Source organism: Lynx rufus, unplaced genomic scaffold, assembly GCF_022079265.1.
Source record: "Lynx rufus isolate CCGP_SWC_20201006 ecotype Redwood Valley unplaced genomic scaffold, mLynRuf1.p SCAF_5, whole genome shotgun sequence".
Taxonomy (NCBI): domain Eukaryota; kingdom Metazoa; phylum Chordata; class Mammalia; order Carnivora; family Felidae; genus Lynx; species Lynx rufus.
In genome coordinates, this window is record NW_025814867.1 from 156,151,352 (window position 1) to 156,174,753 (window position 23,402).

The window sequence follows — 23,402 nt, forward strand, 5'->3', positions numbered from 1 at the left end:
CCTGGGATGGGACATTTCTCCAGGGGCTCCTTTTGCAGGCTGAACAGTACCCTCCCCAAATTCTTCTGCTGGGGTCCCAACCCCCGTACCTAAGAACGTAACTGTGTTTGCAGGTAGTCTTTAACAAGGTGACGAAGCAAAAATGAGGCCATTAGGGGGACCAACCTTTGGCCAGGCTCCTCTGGGCCTCCTCTCCACTAGCCCCCCGCCCCCTGGCTTGGGCCTGCCTAGGCAGGTTTTAGCAGGAATCTGCTAAGTCAGTTTATAGACAGGCACCTCCCCTCCCCACAGGTAATCACTGTCAGCACTTGATCCGGTGCCTCGGCCACCCCCACCCCGACCCCCGCGTGCAAGTCCTTGGTCTGCCTCCAGCAAGCATCTCCCCAGCCCTGATGCCCCAGCACTGACACCCCCTGTTCCCTGGCTGTCAGCCCCCAGCCGTCCTTGTATTTGCAACCGGGCCCAACTCTCTCCTTACTGAAATATGGCCACTGCAAGAGTCTGGAAGGAACAGTCCTCCTTACCAGGGCGTCTGGCTGGCTCAGTCGGTAGAGTGACTCTTGATCTTGGGGTCTGGTGAGTGGGAGTTCAAGCCCCATGTTCGGCATAGAGAGGGTCTGGCGAGTGGGAGTTCAAGCCCCATGTTCGGCATAGAGATGACTGAATATTAAAAACAAGAAACCTTTCTTCCCATTTGATCCAGTGTCAGAAAAATCGTTTCCTTTAAGAAGGGGGCCCTGGCTCAAACCACACGCATTTACGTCTCATAGTTCTGGAGGCCGGAGGCCCAAGATAAGGCCCAGGCCTGGTGGGAGCTCTTTTCCTGCCTCCTATACATGGTCGGGGGCGGGTAGGGAACACGCTGTTTTGTGTCTCTTCTTCTGAGGGCACGCGTCCCGTCACCTCCTAATACCCCCGCGGTGGGGCTCGGGTCTTCAACATACACGGTTTTTGGGGGACAGGGGTGGGGGGGAGACACGAACATTCAGTCTATGGCAGGCCTGAACCCAATCCGACTGGTGTCCTTCTAAGAAGTGGGAGAGACAAAGGGCTGCGCTCACACAGGGAGAAGGCGGCATCTGCACGCCCAGGGAGACAGGCTCCGGAGGAACCAGCCCTGCCCACACCCTTGACCTCAGACTTCCAGAATGGGAGAGAATAGGTGTCCGCGGAGGGGGCGTTTGCCGCGGAAGCTCCCGGGTCCCGCAGGGCCAGAAGACATCGGAAGGGTTCGCAGCTCAGGAAGAGGCAGGTGACGCCCCGCCAGGGAAGGTGTGAGCACTTCCGCCAGGGAAGGTGTGAGCACTTCCGGGAGATTCAGGACGGAAGGGGCGGGGACTTCCAGGCACCTGCCGGGTGGCGGGGAGAAAATGTCCCACCAGGATGACAAAGCAAAGGGCAGCGGCAGAAGCAGCGTCTCCCTCTCCCCACCCCCAGTTCCAGGTCTCAGGGCCAAATTTGAGTTTGTTTATGGTGTGCATCTCCACAATGTGGATAATACCCTGCACTTCTTTGCCTTGAGTCATGAACTTCAGATGATACCCGTTTAATTTCATTTTTGACAGTACTTTCTTTTTTCAAATTTTGTAGTCATTTTGTAATTCAGCGCTGATTGTACAAGACGGTCCAAAAGGCTTAAATTTACAGCTCGATTTGGTCATGTGAACTGCCTTCGACACACGTGAGCTAACATGTGCACCGGGGCTGACATGCATTTTGGAAGAGCTCACACAGAAGCAGCCGCTTTTTCAATAAACTTGGCCAGGGGTGCCTGGGTGGCTCAGTCGGTTGAGCGTCCGACTTCGGCTCAGGTCATGATCTCACACTCCGTGAGTTCGAGCCCCGCATCAGGCTCTGTGCTGACAGCTCGGAGCCTGGAGCCTGCTTCAGATTCTGTGTCTCCCTCTCTTTCTCTGCCTCTCCCCTGCTCATGCTCTGTCTCTCTCTGTCTCAAAAATAAATAAAAATATTTTAAAAAATTAAAAAAAAAATAAACTTGGCCAGTTTCACATGTCTTGGGCAGTCCGCCTCCGCCATAGCCGCGTGAGGTTAGGGTATGGTATCTAAACGATTAAAATAAATGCTATGTATTGTTCCAGTAACTTTTTATTTGTAAGTTTTATTGATACAATTCATATACTGTGTCATCACCCATTGAAACTGTACGGTTTGGTGACTTTTGGTACATTCACAGAGCTGTGCGACTGTCACCGGTCAATTCTAGATCATTCATATCACCACAGGCAGAAGCCCTTACTGGCCACTTGTGCATCTTCCTTGGAGAAATGTCTATTGGCATCCTTTGCCCCCGTTTTTTTTTTAATTAAAAAAATTTTTAACGTTTATTTATTATTAGAGCACGAGTAGGGGAGGGGCAGAGAGAGGGGAGACAGAATCTGAAGCAGGCTCCAGGCTCCGAGCTGCCAGCACAGAGCCCGACGCGGGGCTTGAACTTACGAACCGTGAGGTCCTGACCTGAGCTGAAGTCGGACACTTAGCCGACTGAGCCACCCAGGCACCCCATCCTTTGCCCCCTTTTAAACTGGGTTGTCTTTTGTTGTTAAGAGTTCTTTATATATTCTGGGGCCCTTGTCAGGGTTTGCAAATATTTCCTCCCATTAAGTGGGGTGTCTTTTCACTTTCTTGATAGTGTGTTTTGATGCACAAAAGTGCATCGATTCACCTGTTTTGATAAACTGCAATTTATACACACGTGTTTTTTCTTTTGTTGCTCGTGCTTTTGGTGTCATATGTGAGACACCATGGTCAGATTCAAGTCATTAAGATCTTCCCTAAGTTGTCTTTGGAGTTTCATGATTTTTTTTTTTTTTTTTTTTACAAATCAGCCATTTATTCATTTATTTACTTATTCTAAAGTTTATTTATTTATTTAGAGAGTGCGTGCGTGCCCAAGCAGGGTAGGGGCAGAGCAAGAAGGAAGAGAGAAAATCTGAAGCAGGCTCTGTGCTGTCAGCACAGAGCCTGATGTGGGGCTTGAATTCATGAACCGTGAACTCATGACCTGAGCCAAAGTCAGACGTTCAACTGATGAGCCACCCAGGCACTCCAGAAATCAGCCATTTTTTTTAAAGTTTATTTATTTTGAGAGAGAGAGAGAAGGAGAGGGGCAGAGAGAGACGGAGAAAGAGATCCCAAGCAGGCTCCACGCTGCCCGAGGTGGGGCTTGAACCCACCAACCGTGAGATCCTGACCTGAGCTGAAACCAAGAGTTGGGCACTCAACCGACTGAGCCACCCGGGGGCCCCCATGATTTTAATTCTTATATTTAGGTTTCTGATCCATTTTGAGTTAATATTTTGTAGACGGCGTGGGCTAAGAACCCAACTTCTTTCTCCTTTTGCATGTAGATAACCAGTGGTCCCAACACCATTTGTTGAAAAGACTGTTCTTTTCCCGTTGACTAGTCTTGGTGCCCTTATCAAAATCAACTGACCAGAGAAGTAAGGGTTTCCTTCTGGGCCCTCAATTCTGTTCCATCGATCTTCAATGTCTCCCCTTGTGCCAGCACCACACCATTTTTACTACTGTAACTAAGTTTTGAAATCAAGAAGTACAAGTCTTCCAACTTCGTTCTTTGAGATTTTCTTGGCTGATATTTAGAGGCCGTTAAAATTCCCTTTGAGTTTTAGGCTCAGCTTTTCTATTTCTGCAAAAAGGCTGTTGGGACTGTGATAGGGATTACGGGGAATCTGCAGCTGCCATGGGGGCGTATTGCCATCTTAACAACGTTAAATATTCCAATCTGTGAACACAGGATGAGACCGTTTGGGTCTTGTTTAGTTCCTTTCGGCAAAGTTTTGTCATTTTCGGTACACGGGTCTTGTAGCCCCTTGATTAAATTTATCCTTTCATTCCTTTTGATGTGGGGAGTAAGTCTTCTGGTCCATGAACATGGGATGCCTATTTAGGTCTACCTTACTTCTTGCCACAAGGTTCTGTCACGTTCAGCGTCTCAGTTTTACACTCGCTGTTTTTCACACCACCTGTCAGCTCTTCACTTTGTAACGCAGACCCGGTTGGGTTCCTAGTGGCCCACGTACTTGTCTTTCTCTCCACTCACCCGCGTTCCACCTTCGGTAACTGGCAGCATTGCAACCAGAGACGACTAACTGTTACGGAGCACCTGCAGAGCACGTGCCGGGCACTGTTTGAGAACTTTGCCTGAATCAACAAATGGAATCCTCACAATTTAATCGTCACCTCACAGAGGAGAAAAGTGAGGCACAGAGAGGCCGAGTGACCTACCCAACATCTACCTCCAGTGGCGAGCAGAGCCAGGATTTGGACTTGCATCTCTGCTGCTTTTCCCCAATGAACTTGTCGCCCGCCCCCGCCCCCCGCCCCATGTGACGGCAATCAACCTGACCTTGGGATGTGTCAGGCTGGACCACGTGAAATTGCTGATGTTTGATCTTATTTGACCTATAAACAATGGCAATTTCATGTGAATTGAAAAAAAAAAAAAGACGTGGGATTTGAAACAGGTGCCTGAATATTTGTCCCCCAGGTGTGGGTGGGGCTGTTCCGAGCCTCATGTGCTCCCCAAGGAAGGTCCAGCTGTGAGGGAGCCAAGTATACCCGGACGTGCCTGGAATCTTCTGAGCAAAAGAATGCAGTCCGTCCTGGGACGGGGCCCGGTTCTGGGGACGAGAGCTCTATGTGCCGTAACGTTAACTCCCAAGGGGACGAACGGTGGGTCCCCTCCCCGAGAGCCACCTTGCACTGCCCAGGAGGCGTCCGGCCTGTCGGAACCCACCACGAGGGACGGGCAACCGGGCTGCCGGATCCCGGGCCACGTGGATTCACAGCGGCTCTCTTTTCGGGCCCAGCCTGCTGCTCCTAGGCTGCACGGGAAGGCAGCCCCCCGGTGGGCCCGGGGCTCTTTGGCTGAGAAGCTTCCATTGCGCAAGACGTAGCGGAGGAAGAGACTTTGAGCTCCAGTGTCTGAACTTTGAGGGGGAAGGTGATTCGGCTCCGATGATTCCTCTCTGGGGGATCTGACGTGGGAGGACAGTTGTATTTTCCTGGTTCCAGAAGTTTTAGATCCTGGCTTTGTTCTCACTTGGTCTCTGGCACTTCCTCCAGGAGGAGAAGACCCCTGGACAGGGGTCTGGGTGTCATGTGACACTGTGTGTGTGGCCTCAGCCCTGCCTGCAGGGTGGCCCTGGAGGCAGTACTGAACGGGGCTCGCCTGTTCAAAACCCTCTTGGGGCAGAAGCCACCTGTCTGTGGAACCAAGAGGAGCCCCGGGAGCAGTGGATGAGACGAGGGCAGCCCGGATGAGGGCTGGTCCCTCCCCAGACCACTTTGGGCCACCAACGGCTCCTACTCAGTGGGCTGAGAGGGAACGCAGAGGAATACCGGGAGGAGGAGTGACATTCCTTAAAATCCAGTATCTCGTCTCCCCGGGGAAGTGACACCCACCCCGGGGATGCCGCCGCACCTGCCCCTGTGCTCACTGTGCCCTCCCTCTGCTGGGAGAAGCGTGGCGGTGTCTGAACGGTGGGTGACGGGCTGACCCTGACCTGTTGGTACTTGCCCCGCACACAACACGGATCCGTCTCAAAGGTGCAAACTTGGGGACCTCTTTTCCCTCCTCGCCAGCCTGGCAGAAGGCGGCCATCCTGGAGACTGGGTGTCCTGGGACTGTGCTGAGGTCACACCATGGCGGGAGGTGGTGTTACAGGTTCTCTGGGCCTGAAAACCCAAACCCATGTCCTCTAGGCAGCTTTATCAGATAGACTTGACGGTGAGTGGAGGGCGAGTCGAGAGGTCAGGGTCGTGTTTCAGCAGCACAGCCTACAGCCTACGGGACCCTGGAGATACACGGGGGCACCCGCCCCCACCGTTCCCTCTGCGTGGAGGCGCTGTTCCCACCGCCCTCCTTCCTCCTCCTGCTCTCCCAGCCGGTAAAGTGGGCGGAGGTACCCCCACTTTATCCCTTTCTCGCCGCGGTGACACCTGAAGCTGCAAATTGCAAGTCGGCTGTGTCCCAAACACACGGAACGCTGCACGCGAGCCGAGCAGGGGCAGGACAAGTTACACAGAAAGATTCCGTCCATGGGGCACCTGAGGGCTCGGTCAGCTAAGAGTCCGACTTGGGCTCAGGTCACGATCTCGCGGTCCGTGAGTTCGGGCCCCGCGTCGGGCTCTGCGCTGACGGCTCGGAGCCTGGAGCCTGCTTCGGATTCTGGGTCCCCCCCTCTCTCTGCCCCTCCCCTGCTCATGCTCTGTCTCTGTCTCTCTCTCAAAAATAAACATTTAAAAAAAAAATAAAGATTCCATTTACGAAAAATTTAAAAACTGGCACAACAGCAATGTTTGACGAAGCTTATGGAGATCGTAACGACAAAACAACCGAGAGCGGGTTTCCTCTAGGAAGAGAAGAGGTTTGTGCGTGAGGGCCCATGGGGGACAGGGGGCTGGCGGGGAGCTCACTTGGGTGGCACTTGCTCCTTGTTTTTGGCGCTTTGCCGTACGCACCCTGCGGCCCATCCACGAGAGACATGACAAGAAAAAAAAAGAAAAAGAAGTCGCACCAGATCCGGTCACCGGGGCATCAGACGCTTGGGCGTTCTGGGGGCAGCGGCGTCCTTCACGGCCAACTCAAGGCTGCCGCCTCGCTCTCTGCCCGATGCGAACCCACGCGGGGCGGAGGCCGGAGGAGCCTGGTCACACCTGACTCCACAGCCCATCTGTCGTTCCCAGTTGTGAACAGCACCCACCGCTCCCACTGGGCCAGCCTGGCCCGTTTACCTCCCGCCCAGAGCGGTCTCCCCGGTGCCAGGCACCCATCCCGGTTTGCTCACGTTGGCCCGCACACCCAGGTGGTGCTGGCCAAGCCCGTGGCTGCCAAACCCCAGGCCCGAGCAAACACGAGAAACAAGGCCCCGGGGGACTGGTCCAGAGGTGAGCTTATCCAAGGGCCGTCCTTTCCGGAGACTGGAGTGTGGCCAAGTCCACACGTCAGGGACGCAGATTTAAAGGCATATGCGGTTAAAGTACCTGGGGCCTCACGACAGTCTCGGCTTCTCTGCGTGTTTAAAATTTTCCATAATAAAAAATGAAAATGCCCTCTTGTGAAATGACGGTACAAGCCCCGCCTGGCAGATCAGCAGTGGAGACCGCAGATCGGGTTTGTTTCTTGGGGGGGGAGCCACACGTGCGGGGGGCCCCGGACCCGAGGAAGCCTCACCAGGGTCAGCCGCGTGCCAAGCGACAGCCTGGCACCACCCAGGCGAGAGGCTGTCCGCTGCAAAGGCTCTAGAAACCAACTTGAATACCATTGTTGTGTGCTGTAAATCGAGACTTTTTCCAATTTTTAGAACTCACTCCGGAGTTTTAGCCCCTTTTTGTAAGGAATCCCGAACTGAAAGGTGAGAAAGGGACAATTAATCACTCAGTTTGGACGCTGCCTCAGTTACCACGTTACCCATCATTTCTCCAATAAGAGCTCGTTCAAAAGAAGTGAACTCTCGGGGCGCCCGGGGGGCTCAGTCGATCCAGCGTCCGACTTTGGCTCAGGTCACGGTCTCACAGTTGGTGAGTTGGAGGCCTGCGTCGGGCTCTGCCGTGCCGAGCCTGCTTGAGATTCTCTGCCCCTCCCCTACTCTCTCTCTCTCAAATAAACTTAAAACAAAACAAAAAACAGAGAATTGTGTGAAGACGAAAAGTGAACCATCACCAGTTACCAGGCACGGCTGCCCCCAGCCGCCAATGTCAGAAGTGTTTACAGTGATCTTTATCTCCTGTAACACGGGTGCACAGTCACCTCGTCTGTTAGGCCCACTGCGTCAAAACAGCAAGCAGACCCCAGGACCACCAGCTGCCGAGTTAGGGGTGTGGACACCTTTCGTGAGACCTTATCTCACCTACATTCTTGCTTCCCGTCTGGCTTCGGTCTGAAGATCCGGCATCGACCGTCGAGGACAAGAAACATCTTGGTGATGCTGTGCTGGGCCCGGGCTCATCACAAATCACAAGGGATCAATGACTCTTCCCACGTAAACCTGCCCGGACCTGCGGTCTGCCACGGGGAGACCGCTCAGGCCTCCGTGCCGGGCTGCCCCCGGCCCACCGCGGCCCCAGCACACCCGAACCGGCGGGTTTGGGACCGGAAGCCCCCCATGTCCCTCCACTGCAGACCAGTCTCAGGCACGGAGGACGGACAGGTACAGGCTTCCCGGTCACCGTCAGCTCGGCTTTCTCACGTCAGTGGCAACACTGAAAGGCTCCTTCGGTGGGATTTTCCTGTATGTTTTTAATAGACACTTTCACGGGAAAAGGGAATTCTAATCTCAGTTAAGAACTATAAAGTAGGGGCACCTTGGTGGCTCGGTTAACCATCAGACTCTTGATTTCGGCTCAGGTCACGAAATCACACGTCATGAGATCAAGCCCCGCGTCAGGCTCCGTGCTGACAGCCAGGAGCCTGCTTGGGATTTTCTCTCCCTCTCTCTGTCCCTCCCCACTCATGCGGTGTCTGACATTTAAGAAATACAAAGTAAAAAATTTTCACATTCAGATACAGTGGAAATTACTCCACAATCTTCACAAATTGACCAAATTTGGACAGAATAACTATAGTGCTGGTACTGATGCCTGGAAGTATGGAGAATGAGAGAACTTACACAAAACTTCCCGGATTGCCGACTCAAAACCGCCATGAATTCATCCCAAATCATCTGCTCACTACCACGCAAAAAATAGGAAAACTCACACCAAACCTAAACAAGACTAGGGATTAAGCATTAAAATCACTATTAAAAATTTGATCACAAAAGTGGCTTTCGGGAAAAAGGAAAACAAAAAAGCCCACGCTGGTCAACCGTTTCCTTCCGATACTCGTGCGCCGCCACGGTGGCAAGGTGTCTCCTCCTAGGCCAAGGGCAGGGCTGAGACGGTCCCTCGCTCCCCGAACTGCCACTCCCAGCAACTGGAGACCAAGCACGCGGACGGACCAGCACGCGGACCGAGCAGGTGGACACGTGCACGCCGCCCATCCCGCCCTCCCTGCCGGGTTCCCAGCCCAGTGCGCGGGCGCCCGGGGGTGGCGACAGTCACTGAGAAGCAAGCTGCGGCGCGCCAGAGAGGCGACCTCCTCGGAGGACACGGCGTGGGCGGACCCAGACCAAGCGGGTGGCGCTCAACGTTACATGCAGCATGCGGGCGGCCGGCTGGCATCGTGACTACAGTTCGGGGACAGCGACATGGGCGCAGCCCTGCACCAGAGGGCGTCTCTGCCCAAGCCCCTCTGGCAGGCTCGTGACGAGCCGGTGGCTGGGGTGGAACACGGGAACGGGGCCGGTGTCTCTTGTGCAGCCCCGGGCACATCCACGTGTAGGCCCCATCTCGGGACAGGCCCTGTGCTTCCGGACAGCACGGAGGCTCTTTGAACGAGACCAGAAGATTCCTGGGTGAGAGGAACGGGACACGGACGGGGCCACTGGCGGCACCGGATTGAAAGCCCTCTCTCCTACGGACGCCGGCACGGCCACCGTCCCGTCCAAGTGTCACTCACTGACCCCGCGGGAAGTCCAGGGCGCGGACCCCGGGTTCCCCGCAGCAGGGTCTCCGGCAGCCTCGGCGGAGAAACGCCACGTTACTCGCTCGCACGTCGGGCACTGGGAACGGGCACGACCGTTGCCTGCGTGAATTTTCTTTCCCTTAACGGACGGGGCGCCTCATCTCACATCCTACGAGTTTAACACTGTGGTTCTATTACCCAAGACCCTCCCCCCCAGGACGGACGGCGTGTGCTGCAAAGGAGGAGACCGAGGCGGCCCGCGAGAAATGACTACACCGAGTACTGTATCACTACAAATTTTATTCAGAAACCCATCTTTGTGTTTTTTTGTTGTTTTTTAAAAAAAATTCCCGTTATGAACTGGTTTGGTCAATCAACTACAACACTGCCTAGCAGACATACGGTAAAAACGGCGTGGCTCAGAATCGCCCCGATCTTTCACGGTCTCTCGACCGCCTCCTGTCACGCTCCCGTCCCCCACCGCCGCCGCCGCCGCCACCGCCGCCGCCGCGACCGCGGTCTCTAGACCGAGAGCGACGCTCCCGAGACCGGGACCTCGATCTATGCCTGCAACCAAGAAAAAGAAACAAAGCTGTGGCATCCAAAGCAAAGCACACAACAAAGCCCCCACGCGGGCGGACGCTTCTGGGTGGACCCCGCGGAACGGATGGCACGATCAAGGAGGACCGTCGCGCCCGCCACACCGCACGCCCCGTGTAGACACGCCCCGTGTCAGGGAAACGGGCACAATGTCCTCCATGTCCCGTGCTTCCAGAGCGCCGGCTCGGGGCCTTGGGGACGGTCTCCTGCCGCGGCGGCCCGGACACGCACCGCCCTCCTCCTGTGCCCGATGCTTCTTGTTGACAATGAGACGGAATCACTAACGTCTGCACCTCCGGGCACGTGTTTACCAGGGGACGGGTGAGAACCCCCCGGGTCAGAACTCCATCCGAGCAGGGAAAGGGACGTTCTCCCGACGCCTTGGGTTTCTCTCTGTGCTGGGACAGCACGGTCTGCACTCAAAACACCAGGAGCGGGCAGGACCGTGCTCCCTCTTCTGCCCGTGGCCGCAAGCAAACCAAAGAAACCTGCCCAAACCCACGGACACCCGCAGTACGTAAAGGAAGTCACTCCACCTGCGGGCGAAAGACGCTGCGCACACGAACCCAATTTCGAGGGTTCCCCACTCACCCGTTCCCTCACTTCGGGACTGTGCGGGCGGGACATCCTTTTAAGGGCACGTTCTCAGACCTTAAGACACACACTACGTCCTCAACGGTGACCTTCACACCCGGGCCGAGCTCTCCTCGGGAAACGCTTCGCGAGAACGGACGGCGCCGCCAGCGGCAGCCAGCCCGCCGCAGTACTCACTTCTTGCGCCGGCGCCCGTACAGCTCCCGCCGCAGCTCTCTGGAGATGGGCTTCAGGTGCATGAAGTTGCAGAAGCCGCCCCGCGTGCACTCCCTGCGGGGGAGACGGAGGCCAACATGCCGCGGGCCGCCCCCCGCCCCCGCCCCCCCGGCCCCGCGGGCCCCCCGTCACCTACCCCATCTCGTACTGGCGGCAGCACGCCTCTCTGAAGTCGGTCACCGGGGACAGCTCGGCGTGGATCGGCTGCCCGTTAAACCAACGGTTGTTCAAGTCGATCACGGCCTTCTCCGCGTCTTCTTCACGGCGAAACTGGAAAGACAGATCGAGAGGGCTTGCTGCCCCCACCTGACGGGAAGGTCTCCGGCTACCGAGCCACGGATACGCGTTCACGTGGCTCAAATGAGGTGGAAGGATGTCTTAGATCACGTTAAACACAGATCGTCCTTTACTTGCAACTGGATCACTTTAATTTCGCGATGATCCAAGATCGTACCGACACTGCCTTGGTTTTCAAACTCAGTTGGTTAACAAGAGCAAACGCAAGGATTTATTTAGACCGGGAAGTTAAAAAAAAAAAAAAGGGGGGGGGGGAGGGAACCACAGGTATAAATCGACTGACTTCTCCCGCGTCTAGACAGCCCGTCAGCAGCACCCTCCAAAGATCCCCACCCTGAAGGGCGGTGGCCGTGGCGCCCACAGGCGGCTGCCACGCCTGGGCAAGCCGGCCGGCGCACTCCAGTTCCAGTTCCCGCTAAGATCCCAAGGCACCAGCCTCCTCCTCCCGCCAGTCGCCAGTCGGGAGGGAGCGCTCCCACGGGGCACGCCCTTCCTACCTTGACGTACACGTTCCCGACGAGGTGGTCTCCCAGGTTGTCACAGACGTTCATCTCCTCCACCTCGCCGTACTTCTCCTCCATTTCTGTAAAAACCTCCTGCGGGGAGAGGAGGACGGCGGCTTGAGGGTCCCGACCCACGGGAGACGCACCCCCCCCAAAGGGCCAGTCACTCACCTCAAAAAACTCGTCGTAGTGCTCCTGCATCTCCACGTCACTCACCGCGCCTGCGGACGACAGATACCTTGCTGGTTAGAGCGGGACCCCCGCCCGCAGGGCTCTGCGTTCACCCCAACTGCCACCGTGACACGTTAGTTATCTAGAGGAGCCGCGACAGCTGCGCTCTCCCGGAGCGCGGAGGTGCGGCGTGACAGCCAGTGGTTACAATTTTAAAGTGTGCTGAGGTCTTTAAGTGCCCCCTTATGACCATCTCCATTCTGGCTATGAAAATGACAAGTTTTAATCAGCATCAAAGGGCCACACTTTCAGAAAATGTAAGGAAATCATTTACTCTCAACAAATTTCTAAATGAAAGTCTTCTTCTTTTTACGGTTTAAAATAGCGGCCAAGGAATCACACTGGTATGTTCTTCCTCTTCATTACGTTAAAGTAACAGTAGAAATCAGGATCAAGTGATTAAGGGCTAATGTTCCTGACTAATTTCTTTTACAGAGTATCAGCCACACACTATTACCGAATTCTTTCTGATGCGATTAAAACCCAAATGACCATAAATACTCAGTAGGATAATTACCAAGTTCAATCACAGTACCTCGAATGCCTCTGGATAGAGGGATGGTTACAATGCTTTGTTGAAGAAAGCATTCTTGTTTTATATTCCAGGACTATTTTCAAGTTTATTCTCCATAATTCACATGCACTAAGCGAAATCATGTCCATTGTGTGGGTAGATTTTTCGAATTTACATTCTATCCCCCAAATCACTCTCTCTACAAAATTTTACCATTCAGATTCTAGAATTCTCTTGCCCTAAATCTGAGAAATCACAAAGCGGGCACGTCAATTAAACCAATGTTGCACACAGCTAGATGGGGGCAGCCTACAGAGGCGAGTGGCTTCAAAGCTGGGCCAGTTTAACCTTCAGTCGTCACCTTCCAAGGCCACACTCCTTGGACTGGCGGCCTCACCTGCCACACCCACTGAAGGCCAGGGGGCCGAGGCAACGCCTTGGAGCAGTCTCCTAGGGCCCAGGAAAACCTTATCTTTAAGGACAAGCACTTGAGTCTTTTGATTCTGAGAATGGCTTAAATTTTTCTCATTCACGGGGGAGGGGCGAATTCCTGCATTTTAGTTATTTTTGAATTTCAGGAACCCAGCTTGCTTTAGAAGCCCAAAGTGAGCAAATGCACCGGGCAACAACTACTCCTCTAGGTGGCTATCATGAATTTAACCTCCTTCCCTGAGTTGAAATCAGGTTGTGAACAACAGAAAAACCAGTCAGGAGAAGAGAAGGCCATTCCAAAGGGCAGATTTTAATGTTTACATTCCCTTCTCCATGTTGGAAAAAAACGAGAAAAGGTATTTGCACGCTCTAAGTGCCAGCAGTGTTGAGACTCAGTGCTGGTTAAATTACTGTTAGTCTCTTACTACAGAACAGCATTTATTTTGATAACTCCTGGAAAGTCCGACTGGACAATGCTTGATAATGGGCATACTTTATCTTCTATCCTCCGCTTAAAATTTTTCAGTCAACCAAATGACTAGAAGAACAGAGATGACCAATTAAGAAATTGGTCCCCTGAAGGGTCATCCCCACGACTCAATATATTTTAACTAACGTGTCCCCCAAATACCAGTTTTCTTACGGAAGCACTCCTAAACTGGGATTTGTACTTCTACACACGGAAGGGTACGCTAACAAGGGTTGCGAATCTAGGACCCGGATGAACCTGGCTGGATGAAATTTACTCGGAGGCTCTGCTGCAGGTTCATCAGCTTAAACGGATTTTCTTCCTAAATCGAAGGATCAGAATTTCACCTAATTTGTACAATGTGGGCCCCATAATGGGAATATCTGGTACAGCTAAACCTTGGGTAGCACACGCAAAACAAGAGTACTGTGGATCGCAGATAAAGACACGAAGAATACTGTGACACTGTTTTGTCAGCGAAGCCCCCCGCCCCCCTCTCCCCCACCCGCAGTCCCCAAGTACAGAATCAGGGCAAAGAGTGATTGACTGCTGTTACTCAACCGTCAGCTTCCCATCCCTTTTAGCCCAGGGCAGGGTTCTTACAAAAACTAGTAAGTCCATATATAAGCATTTCCCTCCGCCTGCTCATCTGAGTTCTTTAAAAAACAAAGCAAAACCAAGTATTTTGAAACAAGGGCTACCAAGCAAATCCCGCCACCGTCAGATTCAGGGAAACACACGATCTGCTACCGGGTCAGCACAGCACCGGGAAGCACAGCGTGTGGGCAGGAGAGCCTCACGAGCCCCCTCCCCGGGCGCGTGCACTGTGCACCCACAGGCGCGCAGAGGCGAGGCCTCCCCGTCTGGGGCCGGCCCGAGGGGAAGGGGGTGCTGCGGGGCCCGCTCCGCTCTGTGGACCGCCCTGTACACTGAGGGGCCCCGGGGCCAGAGGGGGATTTGCCTGATGCCTGTGGCTATGCAGGGGTTACATGTACACAGCGCCCCCTACTGACCTGTAGCTCTAAAACCACCTGGTGAATGAATGGCAAGGCGTCGGGGTCGGACCCCTTGATTTTAACAGGAGTCTAGGATACGTTTCAATTTACCTACGGATGACTGAATTGATTCCACAGCCCAATGGCCAGAAAATATACGCTTTAGCTTTCTGAAATTCCCAGGGGTACTGCTATGTATCGTGTTCTTGAAAAACTACCCCTCAGTAAATACAATGTTCGTGAACTTAACTTTGATGTTTCCCAGTACAGGAAGAAATCGTAATGTCTACAAAATGCCCCGTTCAGACCTATTTCCCCACCAAGCACACCTTTCATCTTCCAAATGTGGTACACTAACTCCTGAGGTTGGAGACAGCTACGTAAAGTATCTGATTAACGACTGAGTTGGCATGGGGCTGGGGCTGGGGCCAGGGCTGGGGCTGGGGCTGGGGCCGGGGCTGGGGCGGACTCCGGAGTCCGTGCGACTCGGAGGGACCCCACTCGGGAAATACTCTCCGAACCATGCTCTCCGCTAAAGCATGATCTCCCGAATGAGAGTATAAGAAATCTAGTAAGAAATGAAACCTGAAGAGTAATTTCCAAACAATTTGGGTTCTTTTAGGCGAGAGAGACTCTGATGCTGCTGCTCTCGAGAGGGGAAGGACATAACTGCACGCTTAACTGCGAGTGTGTCCCCCCGAGGACGACGGTCTAGGTAAAGGGAGAGCAGCAGCCCCCAGCTATGGTGCCGGGAGGGCGTCCTTTCCGGTCACTGCTTCTCTTGCGAGGCAGCGGGCAGGAGTTCACGTCTCAGAGGTATCCGTGGGGCCGGGGGGGTGGGGGGACAAAAGCTCTCGACACATCTAGCGAAAGGCCGTCCTTGACCCTACACGGCAGACCAGGTGGAGTGGACACTGAGCTCTGACACGCAAGCCCAGGGAACCAGGGAAGGAACTTGTATGAACTTACAGCGCAAACCGTCAGCAGACTGGGAAGAGTTTTGAGGGTTACGGTAAATGTTCAAGAGGGCAATGGTCTGAAATACAAAACGCAACAACTTTATATTATGGAAAATTAAATTTAAACACTTCACCGGTTTCCTGTGGCGATCGCTTCGGTCAAGACTCAGTGCTGCAAAAAGAGCAAGTTATTTCCTTTCGAAGCGGAGACGCGTTCTTAGCTGGTGGCTGTCTCGGAGCACCCTAACACTGCGACGTGACAGAGATCCCGTGATATGCTGATATTGTATTTCTGCTCGCGGAACGTGAAGATTCTCCGTCCCAAAGTTCCAGCCAAGAGTGCGGGCAACCTGGCAGGTTTCTGCCAAAGGGGGCTCAGACGTTCCAGAAGAACGTAACGAACCGAGGAAGCGCGTGCGTGAACCGACGACAAAAGCCACAGCGGTAGAGAAATACAATAATTACATATCATGAGATCTCCACTTCCTAGAGGAAAAATCGTCATGGTGAAATAAAACCCACACTTATTGGGCAACTTACCTTATTGATTCCTAAATACGCCTAAGCTTTTTAATTTTACAGAAAGAACTTAATAAATGCCGGGGGTTCAGTCACTGTAAAGACCAGTGATTGGCTGGTTAACTTTCAAACGTCACATGGGCAGACCCCCTCCCTCTCGTTAACAAACGTCAACCGAGGGAGGAGGCCTCCCCAGCGGCCTCGCCTAGGCCAGCCTCCTGAACGTGGCTAAGTACCAGGTTCTTGCCGTGGGCGCCAAGGACCTCCATCACCTTGTCCTGTTTGCAACAGCCCTATGTCAGCAGCTCAGAAGCCAACATTATTTGTCTCAATTAAGAGTGGGCTCTTTAACACCATTGTTTTAAAAAAATTTCTCCAACTGTGGGACTTACAGTGTGAGCCGTCAGCCGTCTGTGCACTGTTTTGGGGATTACGATAGATGTTTTGAATCAAGATGGTCTGCGGGGAAAAAAAAATAAAAAGGGGAATTCTACTGGCTGCTGTGCATGTATCAGACAATTGCAAAGAGACAACCTGTTTGCAAATGGCTCAACCTTGTTTGCTTCCCACAAGCCAGACGCCTGTCCTCGGAAGAGCACACCCAAACCATCATATTATGGAAACAGAGTTTGAGCGGTGACGTGGGTCACGCCAGCCAGCAACCAACAAGGAACGATACTGGTTACTTTCAGTAGCCCCACGTTATTAAAGTGCTGGGATGCAAAACACGTAACAGAACGTGAACATCTTCTCATACTTTAAGCCAGCAGACACCAAGGTGTGGAAAAATTCACAGGATCACATTCCCCACACAAAGTTACGATCGTTTTTAAACCAAACGCGTAAGTCAACTGTATGCGGTCCATCAAGCTGTCTGGTCTCCCGGGAAACAGGCGCACCACAGGGGTTTCCTGACTGTCACGGTCACCTAGCACACGTTTAGGTTTGCTCGGTGGGACCTCTGTTTACATAATACAATAGCTTAAACGTTTGTTCTTTTCCGATCCTTCCTTTAAGGGAAAAAAATCCTTTTAGCCCTTGTGCTTTAAACTGGATCAGGCAGACTTGAAACCTTACATTGTACCGTTCTTCTTAAAATCAAGTTGTCTGAAAAAACAAACCATGTTTAAGTTAGTAGGCTAATATATTACATGAATCTTAACGTCCACATCACTGCAAGAAGCTTAAAAAGAAACCCACACTGAGCTTTACAAGCTGAACCAATACACTGCAGGATTTAGAAAAATAAATGTTCAGTCTCAAAACAACACAGGTCCAAAGCAGTTTTGTGAGTGGTTTTACAAACCCGCCAGTTCATGTCTAGCTACACTGAAAGGAAGCAGCTGTGTGGGTGCTTCCAGAGGGCCTGCTGGGGGGAACCCATGTGGGAGAAACACCCGATAGCCAGACCACACGTACGAACACACGCAGACCCTCCTCTCCGGGCCTGGTATCTTCCCCAAGCCAGCAGGTCTTGGCCTTGGATAGTTCCCAGAGCTGTCCCGACTCAGTTTCCAACTCTGATAGAAAGCTATACTGAGCCCAAATACTCAACAAGAAATTCATTTTCGGTCTCACTCAGGTCATCTGGCTGGCAGCGGCTGTTTAGTGAAAGAGAATTCAAAGGGGGCAATGCAGTTCCATTAAAATCAGGGGAGGTCAGGATCACCTAAGACCGACCAACCAACCAAGCAAATCGAAACAAGATGCTCGAGTTAATACACACGACCGACCCCACTGAATGTTAATGGAATCGTTGCCTCTTTCTGACGTGCGGTGCTCAAATTCACTTCATGTTAACATTCTGAGCTCATCAATGCTTCAGAAAGAAAATAAGCCAAGTGTCCCCGGATAACTTAGAGAAAACTCTGTAGCGGGGTAACGTCTCTCAGCCCCACACTTGGTACTTCTATAAGTAACCCTCTAAAATAAAAAAACTCAGTGGACACTTAAGACGTTTGGTTATTGCCCAATCTATGACCACTGGCTTAGTTGAGGAGATTTAGTTCATCTAAATGCAGTAGGGGGCCTTCACTTTCGAGTGTCCCCTTCTCTGTAAAGACAGTTTGTCTACTATTCTTCTTTTCTGATCTAATCAACTTCTGCCTGCTGGTCAAAAAGCAAAACAAAAAAACCCAAACCAACCAACCAACCACCCCCCCCAAACTGCAGTAAACAGAATATTTAAAACAAGTTCTCCAATATTCTGAAATCCGAAAAAGAGACATGTTTGTAAGTTATTAAGACAGATTCTTGTTAAACTGACCATGCTGTATCAGTGGAATAATGGGTGAGAGGAAGCCATGACCTCCCTTCTAAAAACACATTAAATTATGGGGTTTTCTACAGGCTTAAATTAGAAAATACTAACGACTCTTACAGCCATTGGCTGATTTTCCTAAATACTTAGAGGATGCTTACTCAAACTTTCTGGTCAGTTCGAAGGACCTCAAAAGCCCTCGGTCCGGAAAGACTACAGTTTTTCAAATTCCACATGTTTGGATAAACACGGTGGAAGTTTCCTGTTCCTACTACAGGTGCTTTCTCCCTTTAATTCATCACTGATCACTTGTAGGGTGCAAACCCTTGCCTGTTCCTCAGTGAAAACAAAACAACTCCAAAAATCATAATTTCTGACTGATCTGAACTCATGGCGGACCTAAGCCCAAGGTAACAGGTGCCCCTTAACTAACTGAACAGACTGGCTACAAATAGCTGATGGTAAACACCCATCTTCTAACGTAAGTTTCATTTTTAATGCGCCTATGACATAGTGTCATGGCTAACCCCAGGGCCAGGGGTCTAACAGAGGGGGCACACTCAGGACTCCTGGAGAACCCTGAGCATATGCGGCAAGACGGGTCTGCTGAGAATTGTGCCAGTGCATCCTGTAGGTGGCTCTGGCCATCTCCGCTGCCTGGAGGGAGCAAAGAGCAGAAAACCCACTTTGCATCTACTGGTGCCGGGAAACAGGCTGACTCCAAGCTGGCATGGCCGCCCCCTCTGGACCCGTGTCTATTAGAGGGGCAGAGAGGGGGGTGAGGCAGCAAACATCACTCACTTCTTTGTACAAAGCTTCTCTAACGGTAAGAGGAGGGACCTGTGCTCGTAGACCTCCCACTGGGGGTGGTTCACCTGCCTCACTCTCATTGAAACAAAAGAACACACTCAGTTATGAACACAGAGAATGGAACTACTGGAGAAAAAAAACTCTACGTGATACACGGAGATTATTAATTGCCTCTGTAAAGTATATAAAGTTCTGATAATTTACATGAAAACAGAAAAAAGAAAGAAGAAACAAACAAACCTGGCTAAAGGTCGGTTTATTGTGCAACCGAGAGCATCTGTCTCCATGACGACATGCTCCAATTTTGAAATAAAATGAACAGTTGACTCTGTAAGGGAAAACAAAAGCGGATTATTTTGCTGGGCAGATCAGACAAATGGAACCACATCAACACCGCGACATATGCTACCAAACTACTTTTCTTCTGCATCACAAGAACACAGCCGTGTGGTTTTCTTTGGTAGCAGGTACCCTCCCCTTCCTGGTAGTACTTCAGGACTACTAAGCTTCAACTTGCCGCCTGACAAACATGCCCCTCTTTCAAGGAAGAGGGCTTCAGTTCCACCCAGGGTCCCCCGCATCCAAATCCACTCCACTTCCCATTATGTTCTCTGCTCTCCTGTTTTTTCTTAAATGGAGTATCTAGTTTAAAACTAAATTTAACTAGGGGCGCCTGGGTGGCACAGTCGGTTAAGTGTCCGACTTCAGCCAGGTCACGATCTCGCGGTCCGGGAGTTAGAGCCCCACGTCAGGCTCTGGGCTGACGGCTCAGAGCCTGGAGCCTGTTTCCGATTCTGTGTCTCCCTCTCTCTCTGCCCCTCCCCTGTTCATGCTCTGTCTCTCTCTGTCCCAAAAATAAATAAACGTTGAAAAAAAAACTAAAAAAAAAACCAAAACAAAAACAAAAAACTAAATTTAACTTAAAACATATCTGTTTCTTAGTGTTCCGCGATGAAATTCTCTCCTGAGGACACCAATATAGCACAGTGAGAGTTAAGATCTGACTCTGCCACTAGCTACCTGGGCCTGGGCAAGTTACCCCACCTCTCCTGGTCCCAGGAGCCACCTGTAAAATGAGGAAAATGCCAAGCTGGCATTGTTCCAAGAGTCAGATACCGTGCGTGCTTCATACACAGTGCTCCTTAAGCACAATCGTTATCTAAGCAAAACAGAAAACAAAGTCCATGCTCTTTTGTCCACGACACCAGACCACCATGAAATTTCCAAACACAGGTCTGAAGTAAGGCAGTCTCCTGGTTTCAATGCACCAAAAACAAGCTCGTGGGGAACTCACCTGTCTGTTCCCACATAAGGCCACCTTCTGTCCCTATGGCAAAGTCCTCCCTTAACTACTGTTCAAATAGTTGACGATCCAGTTTGATCCAGACCAAATCAAACCAGCAGTCCAGCCATCGTGACAGCAATGTCAGGTGGCTTAGATTTGTGATGAAGTATGAAATCTTACTTGATGGGCCCCATTCAGATTTAGACCTGCAGAGGTGGGAGGGTTACCCTGTAGATTCAATTTTTTTTTAGCAAGTTCAGACAGCCAATCCAGAGTTAGAATCAAAGGGCTTCAACAAAATTTGATAGTTCGCAAAGATCGATTGGCCACCGGCAGTTCAGGTAGCAATACAAATGGTAAAGTCTGAATTTATCGGGGGGGAGGAAAATGATCACTACACATTATTTGCAAATTTATCTTACAGGCCTCACTTTACATGATCTAACTTGAATATACGACTTCCATCTTCAGGAAGTCACCCAAATGAAGAGCTCGTTTCAAGAATGCCTCAGAATGGGTAAAACCCCTGTCCAAACAATACCCAACTATTCTATATAACGAAAATAATCTTTGTTCTCGTACCTTCAGAGATGGCTTTCATTTCATACCACTCAATTAGAGTTTAGTACTAATCAGTCAAAACTTTCCTAGTGATCAACTTTTAGTGATCTACTTAAACTACTGAAATAATAAGACAGAAGACAAAAAGTGTGATTTACTATCACAGAAAAGATATTAGAAGACTAACCTTTGCTTGGATTTAGAAAACGTCCAAAACTTCAAATGTACAACTAGCTAAAGTTTTTTAATTGGCACACACCTACATTTCACTTCTAGCTTGAGGAAAAAAAAAAAGTTAGCAGGAATCATCGTCTTCATTTTTTAGGAGTTGATATGGTCTCCTGGAAACTAAAACCCCACAAGTCTGCCTGAAATGAACATATGAGTAACCAAGATCAAATAATCAAGTTTCCTGAATTAAAGCCATGCACACCTTTTATGATGCAGCTCTCAAAGGCTGAAATGTGGCTATTTATAGCAGGAATAGAAAAACTTATTGGAATAAACCTCTAAACTAAAAGTTTTGTAGAGTACAATGGAAACCCCACCCAGTACAGCTTTATACAAGAATAAGGAATAAAAACTTCATGGAACAGAAGTCATGGCCCACATTTCTAAGCTTGACAGTGAAACTAATGATGCGTTTCCCTGGCCTACACTCGGAGAAGGCTCTGTTTCCAGAGAAGCTGGCCCATTCATTTGGGATCGCGTTTACAGGAAAAGTTCCCCAAGGTGCCTCCTCTGCGAGCCCAAAGCATTCAGGCAGCCTGCCTCTTCCACAGCACTTAAGAAATTTCAGAGCCTTTACTGTAATTTTACCCTTTACATGACAAGCAACCCCTTCCCCTCAAGTTCCTTGGCAACAACATCCAAATTTTATTCATCTTTAAGTCAACAGATACAGATTTTAGGGTTGACATTCAAAGAAATGTTTCCGGAGTGACAATGACTGATGATTGTCTTACAGTTTTGCTATTAAAAAATATAACCCCCTCTTCTAAACAACACATTTTACAAGATGGACCTCATCCTGGAAAACAGAAACGATTTAAACAGTGTTTGAGGGGCGCCTGGCTGGCTGAGTCAGTGGAGCGTTGGACTCTGGATCTTGGGGTTGTGAATCTGAGCCCCACATTGGGTGTAGAGATTACTTAAAAACAAAATCTTTAAAAAAAATAAATAAATACAGTGTTTGAAAAAGTGGTATTAAAACATTACCTATGCCAAACTCGGATTTATCATTAAGAATGCATACTAACATAAGCCTCGTACAGGCCAAAAGAATCCTAACATGGTAACTACTTATCCAAAAAGTAGATTAAGCCAGAGCTCAATCTTTAGGTTCTCAAAGTAAGAATTATCGTCCTAAATGAAAGGCATTTCCCTTTAGTCTCACCTTCAGTCAATGCACTGGGAATGAAAACGTCCCAAGGTGGCAACCGAAATCAAAACTAAATTTTTCTGCTTTTAACGTAACAACTGGGCAGGGAAGGCATGCAACTGTGAAAAGGGGGGTGGGGGACCCCACGTTTTTTATATTGGAATTACATCTTCGAGTACGTTAAAATCAGGTTACGCTGTCGTTTATGATAACCCAGTTCGTCGTAACAGTTCTTCGAATCCAATGTCCTCACGACCCGCCCGATCGGTCGCTTAAACACGCCGAGAGGCTTTTTAAGTGGGTACAACCCCAACACTCGGGACCCGAAGTTATCTAACGATTTAATACGGGCGGGCTTTATGCTACTTGCCCGACACCACATTAAAGGCCGAAGTAGAGGAAATAGGCTAAAACGTTGACAACTTCAGCACAACTCAAGACGGCTCCAAGAGGCGGGGGGCGCGGGGTCCGGGTCGCCAACAGACGGGACGGCCCGCGGGCCGCCCAGCAGCCCCAGGCGAGGGAGGCCGCGCCACCCGAGCGGAAGCCCGCCGCCCGCCGGGGCGCCCATCGCCCGCCCCAGCGCCCACGAGGCGGCGGCGCGCGGCTCCGGAGGCCGGAAGGGCCGCCGCGCCCCTCCCCCCGCCTGCCCGCCCGGGCCTCCAGCCGCCGCCTGCGCCTCGCCGCCGCGCCCGCGCGCGCCCCGCCGGCCTTCCCGGCCCGGAGCCCCGGCGGGCGCCTCTCACTCACTTGTCTTTCTCGGTGCCGAAGATGGAGGCCAAGTACTCCGCCATTTCCCACCCGCCGCCGCCGCCGCCACTGCTGCCGACGCCGCCGACCCTGCCCGACGCCCGCGGGAGACGTCACCCGGACGCGACGACGCTCGCCCCGCCCCTACGGCGTGGCGGCGCTGCCCAATCGGGCGAGCCGTTGCCTGCGCGTGGGCGGGGCTTGGCGCGAGGGAGGCACCGCCCCCTCGGCCCCGGGAGCCCGCGCGCCGCCCGCCGGCGCCCCCTGATGGTGCCCGCGCTCCTCGCGCGGTGGGCCCCGCGTCCCCTTTGCCGGGGAGCCCGCGCTCTTCGCTGTCGCCCCCTTCCCCGTCCGAGGCCCGTCGCCCCTACCCCTCGCTCTCCTCGCGCTCGGCCCCTCGGCCCCCCCCGGCCCCGGGAAGCCGAGCGCGCTGGCGGCGGCCGGAGAGAAGGCCGCGGGGCCGGGGCGTGCCTGACCGC

The 23,402-nt window shown here is 51.9% G+C and overlaps 2 protein-coding genes across 9 annotated transcripts in view; both read right to left on the reverse strand.

Moving 5' to 3' along the window:
* The window catches only part of CBS (cystathionine beta-synthase), a 28,910-nt gene extending 27,764 nt beyond the window's left edge, over positions 1 to 1,146 (reverse strand). For all 4 annotated transcript variants that reach the window (XM_047099673.1, XM_047099670.1, XM_047099669.1 and 1 more), the window contains exon 1: positions 525 to 1,146. The gene's annotated coding sequence lies outside the window, so the exon portion shown is untranslated. The remainder of the gene's footprint in view (positions 1 to 524) is intronic.
* An 8,681-nt stretch (positions 1,147 to 9,827) lies between these two features.
* Positions 9,828 to 23,035, reverse strand: U2AF1 (U2 small nuclear RNA auxiliary factor 1). 5 transcript variants are annotated; one of them, XM_047098972.1, is made up of 8 exons: positions 22,924 to 23,035; positions 19,187 to 19,274; positions 15,368 to 15,455; positions 11,929 to 11,978; positions 11,752 to 11,850; positions 11,094 to 11,227; positions 10,919 to 11,011; positions 9,828 to 10,114 (listed from the first exon to the last, which is right to left on the reverse strand). In XM_047098972.1, the coding sequence occupies exons 1-8, from the start codon at positions 22,965 to 22,967 to the stop codon at positions 9,967 to 9,969; spliced, it is 744 nt and encodes a 247-aa protein (XP_046954928.1). In that variant the 5' UTR covers positions 22,968 to 23,035; the 3' UTR covers positions 9,828 to 9,966. The 5 variants fall into 5 exon arrangements, with proteins under 5 accessions (XP_046954928.1, XP_046954930.1, XP_046954929.1 ...); XM_047098974.1 differs by lacking the exon at positions 15,368 to 15,455 and adding an exon at positions 16,269 to 16,335 and having other exon boundaries at positions 22,924 to 23,034; XM_047098973.1 differs by having other exon boundaries at positions 15,368 to 15,434; positions 22,924 to 23,032.
* Between the last annotated feature and the right edge of the window lie 367 nt (positions 23,036 to 23,402).